Genomic DNA, 17,951 nt, shown 5'->3' with positions numbered 1-17,951 from the left:
GCATACTAACACACATATATCAAGGAGAAAAAAATAAAAATACATTCTGAATATATCTTGTATATGGAAATTGATTATAATAAAATTTGTGCAAATTTAGAGTACATGGAAATGACACAATGAAATATTAAAATCCATTTTCAAAAGACTCCTAAAAGTATGATCTACCACTAATTCGTCCAATAAAGTGCAAATGCGTTCAGTGCAAAAGGATTCATACACAGAGCATCCAAAAGAGCATATTCTTTTCTTTTCCTGATTGATGTTTGTATGTAACAGGTTACAGAGCTTATCATTTTCATTGTATCCCAGCTGCATAAAAAAGTAAACGCATCCTTATAATTAAAAAGCATATTTTTTAAAAATAGTGGTTTCAATACAGTTTTTCGAATATCCATATAAAAAGGGCAAAAAAGAATAAAGTGCAAAGTAGACTGGGCAGTTTTGCCATCACATGGACAAGGGGGCAGGGTTCTGTGCCTGCCCCCTTGTCCGTGTGATGGCAACACCAAAATATACCGGTGGGGCAGGTGGAGGAGGTGCGGGGGGAGAGAGGGGGCCAGCGGGAAGCACGTGGGGGCAACACGCTGCGGGGGGTTAATGATTAAAAAAAAATTTAAAAAACTTACCTGGTTTTGCAAGCTGCCTCATACTCCTTTGCTGCAGTTCCTTTTCACAATATGCTTTGATTTCACATCTGTGTTTAGATTTAATCTTTTATTCTTATCAAATGATTTTTAGTTCATGAGTTTGGTTTATTATTTCACCCAATTTTACATTTTACAAGACCTTATGTACACAACATTTACATTAATCAAAACATAGGATTCCAAAGACATTTTATACATTTTCAGCCATAAATCAGTCATACAACCTCTCATACAACCACAGACAACATATAATCATAAAATTAAACTGGAATGACACTATTCACAGAAAGCCGTATGTTCATTTTTTCTTTTTTCACAATTATTTGCATCAATTATATGTGACTTCTAGCTATAATAGTCTATGCGTTTCGAACTCGCGTTGTTATGGAGTTCTCATCAGGACAAAAATCTGTGAAGAAAGGAAAAACAGCCTTTCTTTAGAACGATCATTTCTTTACTGCACTTTCTGGCCACTGCCTCCATCACTACTACCTCCTTTTGTCTTACCTCTGGTTCTCAGAGCTCTTGTGGTGGTTTTCAATGAGTTATCCCCGATGAACAGTCAAATCTAATTGCAGAAAACATGTGCAAGGACTCATATTACTACTCAGATACTCCACTCTCATACTCTATCTGTTAATTACACCTAATGCACTTACTTGTGTATTTGCTCAGATTTTACGACAAAACCATGGAAAACACCCCCCGGATGACCAATAGTGTCGGGTTGCGATTCACTATTGGAACCTATCGCTAAGTTTGTTGGTTTCTTTTTGAAAAGAATTATTTCTGGCAGTGGCCAGAAAGCGCTGTAATGAAATTATCCTTCTAAAGAAAGGCTGTTTTTCCTTTCTTCACAGATCGTTGTCCTGATGAGAACTCCATAACAACGCGAGTTCGAAACGCGTAGACTATTATAGCCAGAAGTCACATATAATTGATGCAAATAATTGTGAAAAAATAAAAAATGAACATACAGCTTTCTGTGAATAGTGTCATTCCAGTTTAATTTTATGATTATATGTTGTCTGTGGTTGTATGAGAGGTTGTATGACTGATTTATGCCTGAAAATGTATATAATGTCTTTGGAATCCTATGTTTTGATTAATGTAAATGTTGTGTACATAGGTCTTGTAAAATGTAAAATTTGGTGAAATAATAAACCAAACTCATGAACTAAAAATCATTTGATAAGAATAAAAGATTAAATCTAAACACAGATGTGAAATCAAAGCATATTGTTTAATTTGGATGTTTTGAGACAATTGTTGTTTTCAATTTATAAACAGTATTGGCACTTCTTTTTGATTATTAGTAGCTTGTGGCTAAGCCGTGCTGTTGGGAGCCCAGACCCAGTGGTGGTTTTTTGCAGTTCCTTTTCAGCATCACGACTCTCATCCAATCCCCGCGCTGCTTTCAAGCGTGAGAGCAGTGCGGGGATTGGCTTGAGTGGCCTGAAAAGACACTCACTCACGCACAGGAAGTCTGTTCTGTTTCTCCAACCCAGCTGTACAATACAGCCGAGTTGGAGAAACCTAAGTGTGCATGTCACCAAACTGACATGCACACTTACAAGTGCACATACCACTTCTCCTCCCCCCTACCATGGCCCTGCCCCTCCCTGCACATGCTGGCTCAGAGCCAGCAGCTAAAAAACAAAGCAACAGAAATATATTGTTTTCTTTTTCAGCTACAGGCTCCAAGCCATGCTCCTGCTCCATTGCAGAGGAGCCGCCACTGGGCATGTATTCAGTTTAATATGTTACACACGGCTTATTTTACTCCCCATAAACTGAACCAGATTTACCCTAATGCTCTTGCAGTATGCCCCAGATGTAGGAATGCAGGTGCCCAACTCCTACACATGCTCTGGCATTGCCCACTCCTGAAAGGTATTGGCAGGCAGGCGCTGAAGAATCAGTGGGGTGAAACGATTGAGGGAACATCAAGATCAGTCTGCTGGGTATGCATAGACGGTCTGTGGTTAATAAAATGGCCACTAAATGTATGTATTTCGCGCTACTAGCAAAGAGTGCCATTTCTAAGGAATGAAAGACATCTGCGCCTCCCTCAGTAGGCGCCTGGAGAAAAGAAGTGATAGATTGGGCATGCATATAAAAAAAGGTGCTCCGGAGAGAGGAGCAGAAGGGCCCCCGGAAAAAGCAGATTTCAGGTTGCTCGGAGGAAGTGGTCCACAGGTTTAAGGCTGACCAGAGTAAGGATGACAGACCGGCTTGAACCTTCGCAGTGGCAACTCACTTGAGCAGTACTCACTCACCTGTACAAAATGGGCAGGGGAAAACAATGCTACTAGTAAAGTCGCACCTAAACATTAAATATTAATCAGAGAAAAACTGCTTACACAGATCAAGGGGATCTCAGGATGAGAATAACAGCAGGGTAGAAACCCGCGGATGCCAACTGTAGCAACCGTTCGAGGTAGCAGCTCTACGACTAGTTGGTCTGAGGTATGCCCGCAACTCTATATGACCGCTAGAAGAAAAATGGAGCTGCTCTACAAGTGGTGGGTAGGGACGGAGGGAAAAGAAAGAGGTCTCGGTTTGAGTTTTGATAGTTAATTAGTCACAACTTTTCATGAATTTCTAAATGCTGTAACCAAAGAACAAAATGTAATGATTCATCAAGATCGCTTCGACCTAAATGAAAAAAGTGAAAATCGCAATAAAAATGTTAAAAAATTAAGGGGCATATTTACAAGCCCCTATCACCATAGAAACGTCGCTTTTCACAACCTTCCTGTGGCGATAGGGGTTTAGCCTTATTTACAAAGCAGTGTTAAGCCTAATTAACGTGGCTTAAAACCACCTTGTAAATAAGACTCCCTTTCACGCTACACTTAGGTGGGCAATTGGTGTTGCGGTGGGCGTTCCGTTGCAACACCCATTGATTTTGATTTTGCCCCCTCTTTACAAGGGTGGTGTAAATAGGAGGCAGCACCCAAATTAAGACCGGGAAAAACCTGGTCTTAACATGGCGAAAGGAGGAGAAATGCTTTATTTCTCCTCGTTTTTGGTGTTTTTCGTGGTTCTATGTGTGCTGCATTGTGCAGCACACATAGAAACAGCAAAACGCCATGAATGATTGTTTATGTGCAGGTATGGACACCTTCCTGCACATAAACAATCATTAAAACAATTATGATTCTCAAATTCTATGTGTACTGCACAATGCAGCCCACACTCGAGTTACAAATCGCCAATTGTGATTGTTCATGTGCAAGAAGGGACACGTTCCTGCACATACACAATAATTCCCTCAACGCAGGCTCTCTTGCAGTATGGTGCAAGGGTGCCTGAGTTGGCACCAGGCAGTTTAATTTAGAGCCAGCGCTAAGGAAAACACAGGGATGTGCCCTATCTTTGTAAATACGGCGCATCCCTGCATCTTCAGAATGGCAGAGGGTGGTGTTTGCATTTTGTGCTTAACGCCACGCTCCGCCAGTCCCTTGTAAAAATGCCCCTCAGTAGCTTGTCTTTAAATTAAATGTATGTGTTACTGTACTATTAGTTTAGTGCGGTGCGCTTTATTGTTATTATTATTATTAGTTCTAGTAGTAGTATTAACAATATACTTATCACTGCGCCTTTACCAGGCCGGGTCACCCCCTCGCCTCCCACGCCTGCCGCTGCCTGACTACTGCCTGCTGCTAGGACGACCCAGCCGCCGCTGGGCCGCCCGGATCTCCCCCTGCCTCCCACGCTTGACCAGGGACAGACCCGCCGCCGCCGCCGGACGCCCAGAGGTTCCCGCCGCTGCCCCCCTGCGGCCCCGCCCACCACCAGCCTATTGGCCGCCCCGCTCCCGCCACCCAGCTGACCCGCCCACCCGGCTCCTACTTATGACGCCCCCAGAGCGACCGCGCAGCGGACGCGCGCAGCGGGAGCACCGATTGAGCGCCGAAGGTGCGCCAAAGGTAAGCCCGTCTACGCCCGTCCGCGCCTGGACCGCGCCCAGCGCCGGGACCCCTGGCCCCCGCAGACCCCAGTCCACCCGCCGGACGTACGACGCCGCCACCCTCAACGCACTCAACGCCGGCCGAACTCCTGGATGCTACCGAGCCACCCCGAGACGCACCCACGGACCCTTCATCTGCCAGTCCTGCAAGTTCTCCTGCATCCGGACCTGCACTGCACCAGCGCCCACCAAGCAGAACACCAGCAGCAACCACCTGAAGTGCATCCTGCTCAACACCCGCTCCGTCCACAGACACGCCGTCGAGCTCTGGAACCTGCTCGACACCACAGACCCAGACGTCGCCTTCCTCACGGAAACCTGGATGAACGCCTCCTCAGCGCCCGACATCGCCATCGCCATCCCGGACGGCTACAAGATCATCCGGAGAGACCGCGTCAACCAGACAGGAGGAGGCATCGCCATCATCCACAGGAACACCATCCGCATCACGACCAACACCGACGACACCATCGCACCCGCCGAACACCTGCACTTCCAGATCCACGTCAACCCCAAGACCACCCTCAGAGGCACCCTCATCTACAGACCCCCGGGACCACGAACACAATTCAGCGAGGACATCGCCGACTTCATCAGCCCGCTCGCCCTCCCCTCAGCCGACTACATCCTCCTCGGGGACCTCAACTTCCACCTGGAGAACAACGACGACCGCAACACCACCACCCTGCTGGAAAACCTCGCAAACCTGGGACTCAAGCAGCTGGTGACCACCCCCACCCACTACGCCGGACACACTCTCGACCCCGTCTTCTCCTCCAGCAAGGACATCGCCTTCAGCCACACCACGGGACTCCAATGGACGGACCACAGCTGCGTCCACTTCAGCTTCAGAAGGACCACGCTCCACCATCACCAGCAACAGGCTCCCCGCAGAAGCTGGAACAAGATCACGGCAGACCAGCTCACTACGTCCTTGAGCAAGAACCCTCCCACCAGCACAACGAACCCCAGTCAAGCAGCCACCAACCTCACGAAATGGATCAGCGACTGCACAGACGAACTCGCCCCGCTGAAGACCCCGCCGAGCAGACCCGGCAGCAAGAAAGCCCCATGGTTTAACGACGAACTCAAGAGCTCCAAGAAGAACTGCAGAGCCCTCGAGAAAACCTGGCGCACAGACCCAACACCAGACAACATGACTGCCCTCAAGCTCGCCACCCGAAAACACCACCAGCTGATCCGCGCCACCAAGAAAACCGCATTCAAGGAACGACTGGACAACAACGCACACAACAGCAAGGAACTCTTCAACATCGTGAAAGAGCTCTCCAACCCCAACGCTGGAAACAACGACATCACCCCTTCGCAAGACCTCTGCAACTCCCTCGCCTCCTACTTCCACAACAAGATCGCGGACATACACAACAGCTTCAGCACTCAACCAACGCACGCCACGACCGAACCACCGCCCCCCACCACCACCCTCCGCGCCTGGACCCCGATCAGCACCGAAGACACCATCCGCACGATGAACTCCATCCACTCCGGATCTCCGACAGACCCCTGCCCTCACCACGTCTTCAACAAGGCCGACGCTGTCATCGCACCCCACCTGCGGGACATCATCAACACCTCCTTCGACATCGCCACCTTCCCGGAGAGCTGGAAGCACGCCGAACTCAGCGCTCTACTCAAGAAACCATCAGCAGACCCCACCGACCTCAAGAACTACCGCCCCATCTCGCTGCTCCCGTTTCCGGCCAAAGTCATCGAGAAGACCGTCAACAAGCAACTGGCCGCCTTCCTCGAGACGAACGGATCCCTCGACCTCTCGCAGTCTGGCTTCCGGGCCAACCACAGCACCGAGACCGCCCTGATCGCAGCCACAGACGACATCCGAGCCCTGCTCGACAACGGAGAAACAGCGGCCCTCATCCTCCTGGACCTCTCCGCGGCCTTCGACACTGTCTGCCACCGCACCCTAGTGCAGCGCCTCAGCAACGTCGGAATCCAGGAGAAGGCACTGGAGTGGATCACCTCCTTCCTCACCGGAAGGACACAGAGAGTCCGCCTCCCCCCGTTCAGATCCGAGGCCACCGAAGTCATCTGCGGCGTTCCTCAAGGCTCCTCGCTCAGCCCAACTCTCTTCAACGTCTACATGAGCCCCCTCGCAGCCATCGCACGCCAGCACAACCTGAACATCATCTCCTACGCCGACGACACCCAGCTGATCCTCTCCCTCACTAACGACCCCGCCACCGCCAGAGCCAACCTGCACGAAGGGATGACAGAAGTAGCCAAATGGATGTCGAACAGCCGCCTGAAACTGAACTCAGACAAGACGGAAGTCCTCATCCTGGGATCCTCACCCTCCGCCTGGGACGACTCCTGGTGGCCCCCCGCCCTGGGCAGCGCACCCAAACCAACTGACCACGCACGCAACCTGGGCTTCATCCTGGACTCCTCCCTCTCCATGACCAGACAAGTCAACGCCGTCTCCTCGTCGTGCTTCCACATCCTGCGAATGCTACGCAAGATCTTCCGATGGATCCCCACCGAGACCAGGAAGACGGTCACCCAGGCCCTCGTTACCAGCCGTCTGGACTACGGCAACTCCCTCTACGCTGGAACCACCGCCAAACTCCAGAAGAGACTCCAGCGGATCCAGAACACCTCAGCACGACTCATCCTGGACATCCCCCGCGGAAGCCACATCTCCGGACACCTGAGAGACCTGCACTGGCTCCCGGTCAACAAGAGAATCACCTTCCGGCTCCTCACCCACGCACACAAAGCCCTACACAACCAAGGACCAGGATACCTCAACAGCCGCCTCAACTTCTACGCTCCCACGCGCCAGCTTCGATCGACCAGCCACGCCCTCGCCGCCGTCCCCCGCATCCGAAGAGCCACCACAGGAGGAAGGTCCTTCTCCTACCTGGCCGCCAAGACTTGGAACTCCCTTCCGACCCACCTCCGCCTGACCCAGGACCACCTCGCCTTCAGGAAGCAGCTCAAGACCTGGCTATTCGAGCAGTAGCGGACCCCCCCCCCCCCAGCGCCTTGAGACCCTCCGGGTGAGTAGTGCGCTATACAAATGCTCTGATTATTTGATTGATTGATTGATCATCAGTAATAGTAGGGGTTATAGTGACAGTATTATTGTTAGGCCTTACCTTCACTTGCAAACAACCTCAATGGCTTTATTGAAGCCATGTCCTTGCATATAAACATACAACTGTCTTGTAAGTGATCATTTCATCACTGTGCTCATCAAAGCTGCCAAGATCTATTTTGGTTGGAAACGAAGCACTGTTTCAAACCTTCTATATGTAAACATAAGATCTAGGTGGTTTACAGACTGCATTAAAATAAGCATTAACTACATCTAACATTCCAACCCACTACGCACACATTACCTGTCTGTGGGATCCTTCAGTATTCTTGCAAGATCCAAAGTAGCACCAGGTTTTGGAGTCCATGTGAATACGTCACTTGTTTTTTTTCTAATCAGTTTGTTGAGCTCATGAGGATCATTCTTAAGATTAGTGTCCTTAATATACCTAGAAATGTAGAGAAAGATGTAAGATGTCTATGATTACAATGCAACTAATTGTTGCTGAGACACTTTTGTCCCAAAAGAATCTGGGAAAGAACGAGCCCACAATGCACTTTTTCCAAGCAGTTTTTGCAAGAGATTAGATAAGGCCCACAACATGCTTCAGTCCCCACAGAGGCTAGCACCAATTGTGGCCACAAATTACTTCTGTACCTGTAGGTGTTCAGACAAATTAGGCCCACAACATGCTTCTGTACCCACAGAGGCTAGCACAAATTGTGTCCACAACTTACTTCTGTACCTGTAGATGTTAAAACAAACTGGGCCCATCACTCACTTCTGCCCCCGCAGAGGCTAGGACAAATTGTGTCCACAAATTACTCCTGTACCTGTAGATGTTAAAACAAACTGGGCTCATCACTCACTTCTGCCCCCGCAGAGGCTAGCACAAATTGTGCCCACAACTTACTTCTGTACCTGTAGATGTTAAAACAAACTGGGCCCATCACTCACTTCTGCCCCCGCAGAGGCTAGCACAAATTGTTGCTGCAAATTACTTCTGTACCTGTAGGCATTAAGACAAACTGGGGCCACCTGACATTTCTGTCCCCAAAGAGGCTAGCACAAATTGTGGCCACAAATTACTCCTGTACTGTAGATGTTAAGACAAACTTAGCCCACCACTCATTCCTGCCCCCGCTGAGAATAGCACAAATTGTGGCCACAAATTACTTCTGTAAATGTAGATGTTGAGACAAACTGTGCCCACCACTCACTTCTGCCCCCGCAGAGGCTAGCACAAATTGTGGCCACAGATTACTTCTGTACCTGTAGATGTTAAGACAAACTGGACCCACCACTCACTCCTGCCCCCGCAGAGGCTAGCACAATTTGTGGCAAAAGATTACTTCTGTACCTGTAGATGTTAAGACAAACTGGACCCACCACTCACTTCTGCCCCAGCAGAGGCTAGCACAAACTGTGGCCACAAATTATTTCTGTACCTGTAGATGTTAAGACAAACGCCCTTCGTCTGGGGTCACTATAAATAATAAAAACAATCATCAATTAATATATTAGCTGTGGTTTTACTACAGAAGTGCATATTAAATTAACAAACAAGTTACCATTCTGCATTATTTATGTCTCAAGCATTTTATGTGTAAGCAATTCCTCTTTTTTGCAGAGCATCTATTACCACACTGTGCATAATGCAGTATGGTAACTTGTTTGTTAATTTAATATGCACTTCTGTAGTCAAACCACAGCTAATATATTAATTGATGATTGTATTTATTATTTATAGTGACCCCAGACGAAGGGCGTTTGGCCCGAAATGCATTGGGTTTTTATTGAATAAAATGCTGTCCGAGATGAATCTTTGCTTCAGCCGTGTTCTTTCAAGAGGTCCGGACGGACACAGTGGGAACATTAGAAAATACGAAAATGGTATTTAACACTCTGTGTGTGGACCCAGAAAGTGGTAGAAGGAAAGTTTATAAAATTTATGAATGAACAGGATGAAAAACAAGGACTACAAGGATTATCATGAAGGAATATTATCGCCAAAGTAGCGTAATCCAGCTGTGCAATTGGTTAGGGTGTAATGACGCCCCAGTTTCTTTTTGTTGTCAATTATAGTGCCTATTGGGCATGGCACTACACCAGTTTGCACGCACTTAACGAACAACTGTGATTAAATACAATTATGAACTTTGATGTGCATCCCACTCCCCTATATGAAAAGTAAAGAGTAAACAAGAATGAAGGAGAGTAGAGGACGGCAGAGAGGGTGTAGAAAGGAAGGGTAGGGAAGTAGGGCGCAATAGAAAGGCTGGAAGGAAACATAAAGATTGAAAAAAGGTAGTTAATGAGGAAGAGACGAAGGGAGATTAGATTTGTAGGAAGGCAGATCATAAAGACCGAAAGGGTTGAGAGGTAGAAAGGAAGAGTAAAGAGGACAAAACAGTAGAAAAGGGAGTAGAGAAGTAGGAGGGAAGATTGCAGAAGAGAGGAAAATATGAAATGGGAGCGAGAATAGGAAGAAAAAGAAAGGTGGATGGAAGGGAGGTGAGAGTAGAGAAGAAGGGAGAGAGAGGTGAAGGAGAATATAGGACGTTCAAAATGCAAGAATGCAAGAATTAAGGGTAGATAGGAAAGGAGAGCATTAGAGACTAGAAAAGAAGAAGAAAGACCGTAAAATGGCATAGAAGTGAGAGGATGGCAAACGCATGAAAGAAGAAAGCAAAAGAGAATAGATTTGAGAGAGAGAGAGATAAGGGAAAGAAGGAGCAATGGGAGCCGGAGGTGCTGTAAACATTGCTGGGTCAGAGGGCAATGTGTACTAGGGAAATATAACCTACATGTTGTTGTAGTTGTGATTCAAACCTGAGGACTTCAGGGCAGGCAATATTCCTGGTTTAATAATTAAGATGTAGGCTGTGCATCTCCCATTCCTGAATGGCCTGTCAACCATTGCTCTCTTTGATCAGAGCAGGTGATTCTCTCAAAGAGAGGGCTTAGAAGCAGGTAATTATGATTAGCCAACGCTGGTGTCGTTTAGGAGGTGACCATTTCTTTAACTGGCACTGTAGAAGATTGGCATTGGACGGGTGAGCACTGTTTCAATAGTTTCAGGGAGTGCGAGCAGGCAGACCTCTGTTGAAATGCCTTTCTGTTCTATAGGAAGTGATCGGTCTTCCTGGCCTGAAAACATTGGTAGGTTGAAGATGTAGGGACATATTTACGAGGAAAATGGCAGAGCGCTGCATTAGCCTCCTCGGATTAACGCGGCACTCCGCCACTTCTGAAACGCAGTGCTGAACCGCATTTACAAGGATATGGGGCAGCCCTGCGCTTTCCCTTAAGCTGGCACTAATTATCTGCCTAGCACCAACGCAGGCACCCTTGCACCATAGTGCAAGAGTGCATGCATTGTAGGAATGATTGTTTATGTACAGGAAGGTGTCCCTTCATGCACATAAACAATTTTTACTGGCATTTTGTAATTTATATGTGTGCTACTTAAGGTAGCACACATAGAAGTTGCAAAACGTAATATTTTAAATGATTGTTTATGTGCCAGAAGGTGTCCCTTCATGCACATAAACAATCTAAAATGGTGCTTTGTAATTTCTATGTGTACTGATAATTGCAGCACACAAAGAAGTTGCAAAACACAATTTTTTTAATGATTGCTAATGAGTAGGAAGGGGCACCTTCCTGCACATTAACAATCATTGGCCTTTTGTTGTTTCTATGTGTGCTGCACAACACTGCACACATGGAAACAGCAAAAACAAGGAGAAATTAAACATTTCACCATTGCGCCAGGGTAAGACCAGGTTTTCCCTGGTCTTGATTTTGGAGATGCCCCATATTTAGGCCACCCTTGTTAATATATTGCAGCATCAAAACCAATGGGTGATGCAGTGTAACGCCTACCACAACACCCATTTCCCACCCCTTACACTCTAAGTATAGCATGAAAGGGTGCCTTATCTACAAGGCAGTGTTAATCCACGTTAAGGGGTTTAATGCTGCCTTGTAAATATTGACAAAAAGCCCCTATCACCACCACACCATCTTAAAAAGTGATGCTGTGGTGGCAATAGGGGTTTGTAAACTTTCCCCATAGTCTATATTACTTACAGCTGCTCTGCCTGCCGGTCCACCGGCCCTGGGTATGTTTGCGCAACGGGTTATGGTGCTTGCCTAAGAAATGTGTCTAGGACAAATGGTCACCTCTGACTAGGCCTAACTTGTGAAGAAAGGGATGCCGCTCGAGGGATCACGTTTCCACTCCTTGTGCACCACTCTGAAAAATGTAACCTCTTTACCAAGAAATGGGTGCATGATACAGAGAATGATCTAAGTTTTCGGTCTGTCCAATCATTCAATTAAGTGTTGACAGGTAGCCTGAACATGGTTATTAGCTTATCACTACTTTTTATGGAGTAGTAAAATGGGTTTTGGGACATAATCCCCACCCTTTCCCCGAGAACCTACAACGATATTGCCAAAGGCACAAGAAAGCACCCCAAATCATAGTCTCAACCGGAACCCTTTTATTTGAAGATTGCAGCATAGAAGGCCCCAGTCAGAACAGTGGAGGCAGGAGAGAGCTAACACGCTCCATCCTTTACTGACAAGCCAATGAAAAGAGTTAAGGCCTGATTTACAGCGGATGGGATACTCTGCCTCAAACTTGACCGACATCCTGTCAGCCGCATTACAAGTGCATTATATCCAATGGCACTAGTAATTCAGCCCTCGCAATAGCAGGTGTGTTTGTGACGGAGTAACAATTCGGTTGAACTTCAAATCATGCCCTGAGAACTTCAATCTCAAAAGCACCATGACAGACCCCTATGTCAGTGATACCATACATTCTGACCATCCAGTCGTTCAGTGTGAACTGTGTAATGGGAAGACAGTGAAATTGTGTCCATCCGAGCCACACAGGAGCACCTCTCCCCCAAGAAAACTAGTGAGGCGTCCTACATGGTATCACAGTTCTCCGGTGAATTATTTAAGAATTTTAAAGTAGGAGGCATTGTACTAATCACCCTGAAAGCCCTGTCTCCTCCAGGTTCCATCGAGGACAAGTCTAGGAATTAAAAGAGACCTGAAAGCAGGATGGGCTGTCATCAACACCCTCGTTCCCTCAATACTACCTGAAATATCATGCACCCCAATTCAGCTTGCCAGTGCAGCTCCAAGCAATTTGCATGGATCTTCTGGTAATTTGCACAAGGTTCTCTCCCGTTTCGAGAGCGCTAAATAAAGGCAAAAGAGGACTCAACCAGGCATAGGTTAATGGTGCAAGGAAATACAAAGCTAGTGGAAGTTCAGAAGATGTGCTGAGGGTAGAACCAACCCTCAGAACCTTCTCCCAATTATATCCCTTGAACACCCATTCGTTAACCCCCACTCCCTGGCTATTCATACTATGTGAGCCAAATCAAATACCTACCAATAGAAAAAAAGCAAAGCAAGTGGCGGAGGCATGACTGTGCTGTCACAAAGAAGGCAAAATGTGCAATAGTGCCTTGCAGAGAGGAAAGGAGATAAAAGTGGACAGGGAGCTGCTCAGACAGGTGATTGAACTCAGCGGTGGGCGGCACACGTAAGCGCGGTGGGGCGGGGCAGGGCGCAGCCGACAGACGACACAATAGGTATTATTATTTTTTTTTATTTATACCTATTCCATCATCTGTCGATTTCCCACCCTTGCCCCACCCTGGTCCACCGCCTCACAGCCCCAGCGCGCTTACCTGTGCCAGCCGCTGCTGATTGATCTCCAACAAAGTAGCCAGACACAGAAGAAAGGGAATGATAACGGCCCTCTACAAATAGTGTCTTCAGGTGTTGCAAAGATCAGGTGCCAACAACCACCCAACACAGTACCACCAATTTCACAGACCGCTGAAAAAGGAGGGTTGAGTTTTATTTTATTACACTTGTAGAGCGCCGCATTAATCCCAAGGGACATCACAGCACCAAGAAAGCATGAGCCTGTTTGAGAGGTGTTTAGTTAGTTACATGAGACATCATCAATTGGGTCTTAAACAGCCAGACACAAAGGGGGAGATTTTCATAACTTTTGCGCTGGTTTAGCGCCACAAAAGTGACGCAAACTAGCTCAATTTAATTTTTTTCCTATTTTCTTTCCAGCGCAAAACTTGTTTTGCACTGTAAAGTACCCTGCAAGTAGCACAAAGCAGCCTGAAGCACTGCTTTGCGTTACTTTGTGCAGAGGGGGTGTTACAGGGGTGGTACATGGGCCTTCCCATGCAACCACCTGTGCCTTTTGATGCAAAACCATATTTACAAAGGAGACACTAACAGGAGAAATGCATTTATTTCTCCGTGCTTTTCCCACTTTCCATGCCTGCTGCACGGTGCTGCACGTATTAAAAGTGGGAAAAGCTTTGCATCATGCCTAGGTATCATCCGCGTAGGATCAGATATCAAATCCCCATTTCATACTGATCATGGCCAAAGGAGAGACATAGGCATTGAAAAGAGTTGGGCTCAGAGAGGCTCCTTGTGAAACAGGACACTTAATTGTTTTTGGGTTGGAAGAAAAGGAGCCCATTTGTACTCTTTGATTACTGCTGAGTAAAAATGAACTAAACCAATGAAGAGTTTTGGAGTGTAGTCCTTTTTCATGTAGGATCTTCAACAGGAGGCCATGAGATATAGTATCGAAAGCCGTCAACAAGTCCTTAAGGATCAGGGTGGCAGCTTTACCCTGGCCCATCAGTAATCTGATGTTATTGAATACTGCTAGTAAAGTCGCCTCGGTACTGTTCAAAGCCTTAAAGCCTGTCCGTGAGGGATCCAGGAGATTATTAGTCTCTAGATAGTCAACTAATTCCTTATTGATCAACCTCTCCATAACTTTTGACAAATAAGGAAGTTGGGAAACTGATTAATAATTCGCCTGCTTTTTTTGCCAGTGGAATACAATAGCTTGTTTCCATGACTCTGGGAACACAGCAGTAACTAGCGAGTGATTAAGAATTTATGTTACATAGGGGCATAGGACTGGTATTAACCATGAAAAGATGAAATGGGGCACGGGCCAAGCAAGGATCCCAATTTGACCTCTGACATTGCCTTCGCTACTTGTTCTTCTGAAAAAGGGACAACGTTTCCTAAATGAGAACGTGCTTCGGGGTGTGGTTCCGAAGCTTCCCAATTGGTGTCCTCTAATGTTGGTTGGTTTTTGAATACAGAGTAGATTTGGGCTATTTTATCAAAGAAGAAGTTGCTAACTTTCCCACAGTTATCTGCCGAAGGGGTCAATGCTTGTGACTGCCAGTAGGCCTACACAGTTCCTTCACTATTTTAAATAGCTCTTTGTTTGATTTACTGTTTGCTTCAATTCTTTTTTACAAAATATGACTTCTTAGCGTGTTTAAGGGCTTTGTGATATTTGTTTAGCTCTTCTTTATATATTAGCCTATCATCATTTTCTTTGGTCATTCTAAATTTATATTCCAATGATTTACATTTTCTTTTTTGCAGTCTAAGGTTTGGCAAGTACAATTTTTCAGATGGTGATTTCCTGTTTCATTTGTTCTCTATCTTGGGGACACATTCATCAAATGTGCAAGAAAAAGGTTGTGAGCATGTGTTCCTCCTTTCCAAATTTTGAATTCACCCCCGTCAATGGGTATATTTTGCTTGATTATTTTCTTAAAGAAAGCACAGTACACATTAGCTTGAGTGAGCGTAGTTCTTTTTATTGATGTTTTTCACTGAGTTTCCTCTATTTTCACTCATTTATCAATTATTCATAAAGGATGAAGGAAGAGTGTGGGGGAGACATTCGATTCTTGAGGGACTCCGAGCCTAACCAGGGAGGTAGAAAGTGACCTCCCCAATTGGATTCATTCTGAGCGATTTTGAAGATATGTGTTAGAAATGGGATTTCTGGTTGGCTAAGGCTTGCGCCAAAGCCAGGTAGAAACCACCACACTAGTCAGGGCAAGGGAGTTACACGCTGAAGATAACCCCTGCTCACCCCCTTGGTAGCTTGGCACGAGCATTCAGGCCTATTTCAGAGGTAATGTGTAAAGCGTTTGCGCAACACACAAAGAAACAACATACTAGGCACACCACAAAAGGGACTCCACACAAGGTTATATCTAAAAATAGCCTTTGTATTATCATAAACACATTAGAATAGTAGTCACACAATATACACTGTGCCAACTGGCAGTGGGCAATATTTAAAGGGGATTATATACACCTGACAGGGCCAATTGGGCCACTGTCAGAACCATCACAAAGTGAAAATAGTAAATGTAGAACTTATAATAAACGTCGAACACAACCAGTACTTACTGGCAAACACTGTACTCAGCATTATCCTGCAACATAAAGCATATTATGCACAGTATCACATTAGGAGTGAAATATATTCTGCGCCAACCTCATCAGCCTAAACACATTAGACCATAGTCATAAATCACATTAGAGGCATAAATCACATTAGAGAATAACCTCACATGCATAAACACTGTATGCAAATACCCTCACACATAGACCACATTAGAGGCATAAATCAGGGTGCATAAATCACAGTACATGAATCACATTTCCTGCGCACCATATAAATCACACCAGGGCCTGGCACCCTATCAACCTAACTGTCCCCCTGGCCAACTGGCCTTCTCAGAGGCCTCAAATGCCCTATGTCCATAATGTCAGGGCGGCTGTCAATGCAGCAACATCAAAAGGGCGCAATAGCGCTGGGGCAGAGGAGTGTGCCTCACTCCTGTTTCACTAAAAAGTGCCCGCAAAGAAATGTCAGCCTAAACTTTGCAGCTGACCCTATTTGCTGTCCAGCTGTGATGCAAAATGTGGGCCTGGGCACTCGCTGTGCCCTCTGATAGGGTCCCCACCGGGACTCTTTAAACAACTGTGGCCATGTGGCAGCTGCCCGCGCTGGTGCAGTGCAGCTGGGAATACACAAAGCGACCCTGGCAGGCTGGGGCCCCGCTCTGAGCCTCTGCTAAACAAATCTGCCCCCATTAATGCAGCTGTCCACTCTCCGATGGGGCAGCTGGGATAATCGCTAAACAAAGGACAAGGGCACCCCTGGGCCCTCTGGACCCCACGGGGGTCCTAAAACAATGTGGCCCACGTTGGAGCGGTCCACTGTCAGGCGGGCCGCTCAGAAGATAGGCACAGGCACTTGCGCCTCGATCTAGCCTCCCCCAGCCATCTCCACTCACCGGGCTCTCTGCTGGGACTGGGACAGGCACCGGCAGTGTGCGAGGATTGGCCCTGCTCTCGGAGCTTCTTCTCCCGGTCTCCTAATACCGGAGCAGCAACACGCGGGGCTCTCACTCATGAGAGCCTCACTGGAAATCTTGCCGCACTCTGCAGCTCCCACGGAGGCGGGGTGGGCTCCCACCTGCCTTCATCCTCTTCTCTGGTCGTGTAACCGGCGGGCGGGATTTCCTTTCCCTGTTCCCGGATGTGCATCATAAGCCCTGCCCACAGTCAGGCAAGGCCGCCTGGCTTCCTGGTCGCACCGGTCCATGGCAGTGATTCCTCCCAAGAGCGGGGTGGGTACCCTCAATAAAAAAAAAAAGCATAAGCGGGGTGGGCACCCGCAAAAAAATTAAAGCATTAGCGGGGTGGGCACCTGCAAATAACATAGGCATAAAATGCGGGGTGGGATCCTGCTTCAATAAGGAGCGCCGGGGGGGAATCCCACATGCCGGGATTCCCTCACAGCCTCGCGCTGCAGTAGGGCTAGCTCCTTTCTCTCCTGAAAAATAAAGACAAAGCGCTCACTGGGCGCTAGGAGCTTCCAGGGGCATAGCTGGGCCCAGGGAGGCCAGCACGTAGGGCCCTCCAGCAGGGAGGCAAGCCCCCATGGCGGTTCCTCCTGGGCCCCAGCAGCAGCAAGCCCACAGCAAGTCAGGAACAGCACAGCATCATGGGGTCACATCCCCTATATTTATATTAGGCATCCCTTTGTCTGCAGTGTAGGGTTTGGGGGAACCAGATGCAACTGGTTCAGGGGGATTTGGAGCACTTTGTTTTCCAAGATCTTCTTCCCCTTTGTCAGGTGGGGGCTAGGGGATCAGACATACCACAGGGGGCGGAGCCAGCATTGTACAGGATGGGCACAGTCCTATTCAGAATTAAAGGATTACTCTTCCCACTACTCCCAATGCAGATGTCCTATTCAGTATAGCGCTGACTCACCCTGCCCCTCCTGGAGCCACACACACCTCCCGGCCCCTGTCCCTCAAAAGCCAGACATGCAATTCACATC

At 47.3% G+C, this 17,951-nt stretch overlaps 1 protein-coding gene across 2 annotated transcripts in view; it reads right to left on the bottom strand.

Annotated features, from left to right (window-relative positions):
• Window positions 1-17,951, bottom strand: part of LOC144827366 (cytidine monophosphate-N-acetylneuraminic acid hydroxylase-like) — a 537,565-nt gene that overhangs the window by 169,608 nt on the left and 350,006 nt on the right. For both annotated transcript variants that reach the window (XM_078685708.1, XM_078685707.1), the window contains exon 10: window positions 8,007-8,150. In XM_078685708.1, coding sequence (XP_078541834.1) covers window positions 8,007-8,150 — 144 coding nt within the window. The remainder of the gene's footprint in view (window positions 1-8,006; window positions 8,151-17,951) is intronic.

The sequence above is a fragment of the Lissotriton helveticus genome, chromosome 4_1, assembly GCF_964261635.1.
Source record: "Lissotriton helveticus chromosome 4_1, aLisHel1.1, whole genome shotgun sequence".
Lineage (NCBI taxonomy): Eukaryota > Metazoa > Chordata > Amphibia > Caudata > Salamandridae > Lissotriton > Lissotriton helveticus.
This window is presented reverse-complemented; position numbering and strand designations above follow the sequence as displayed.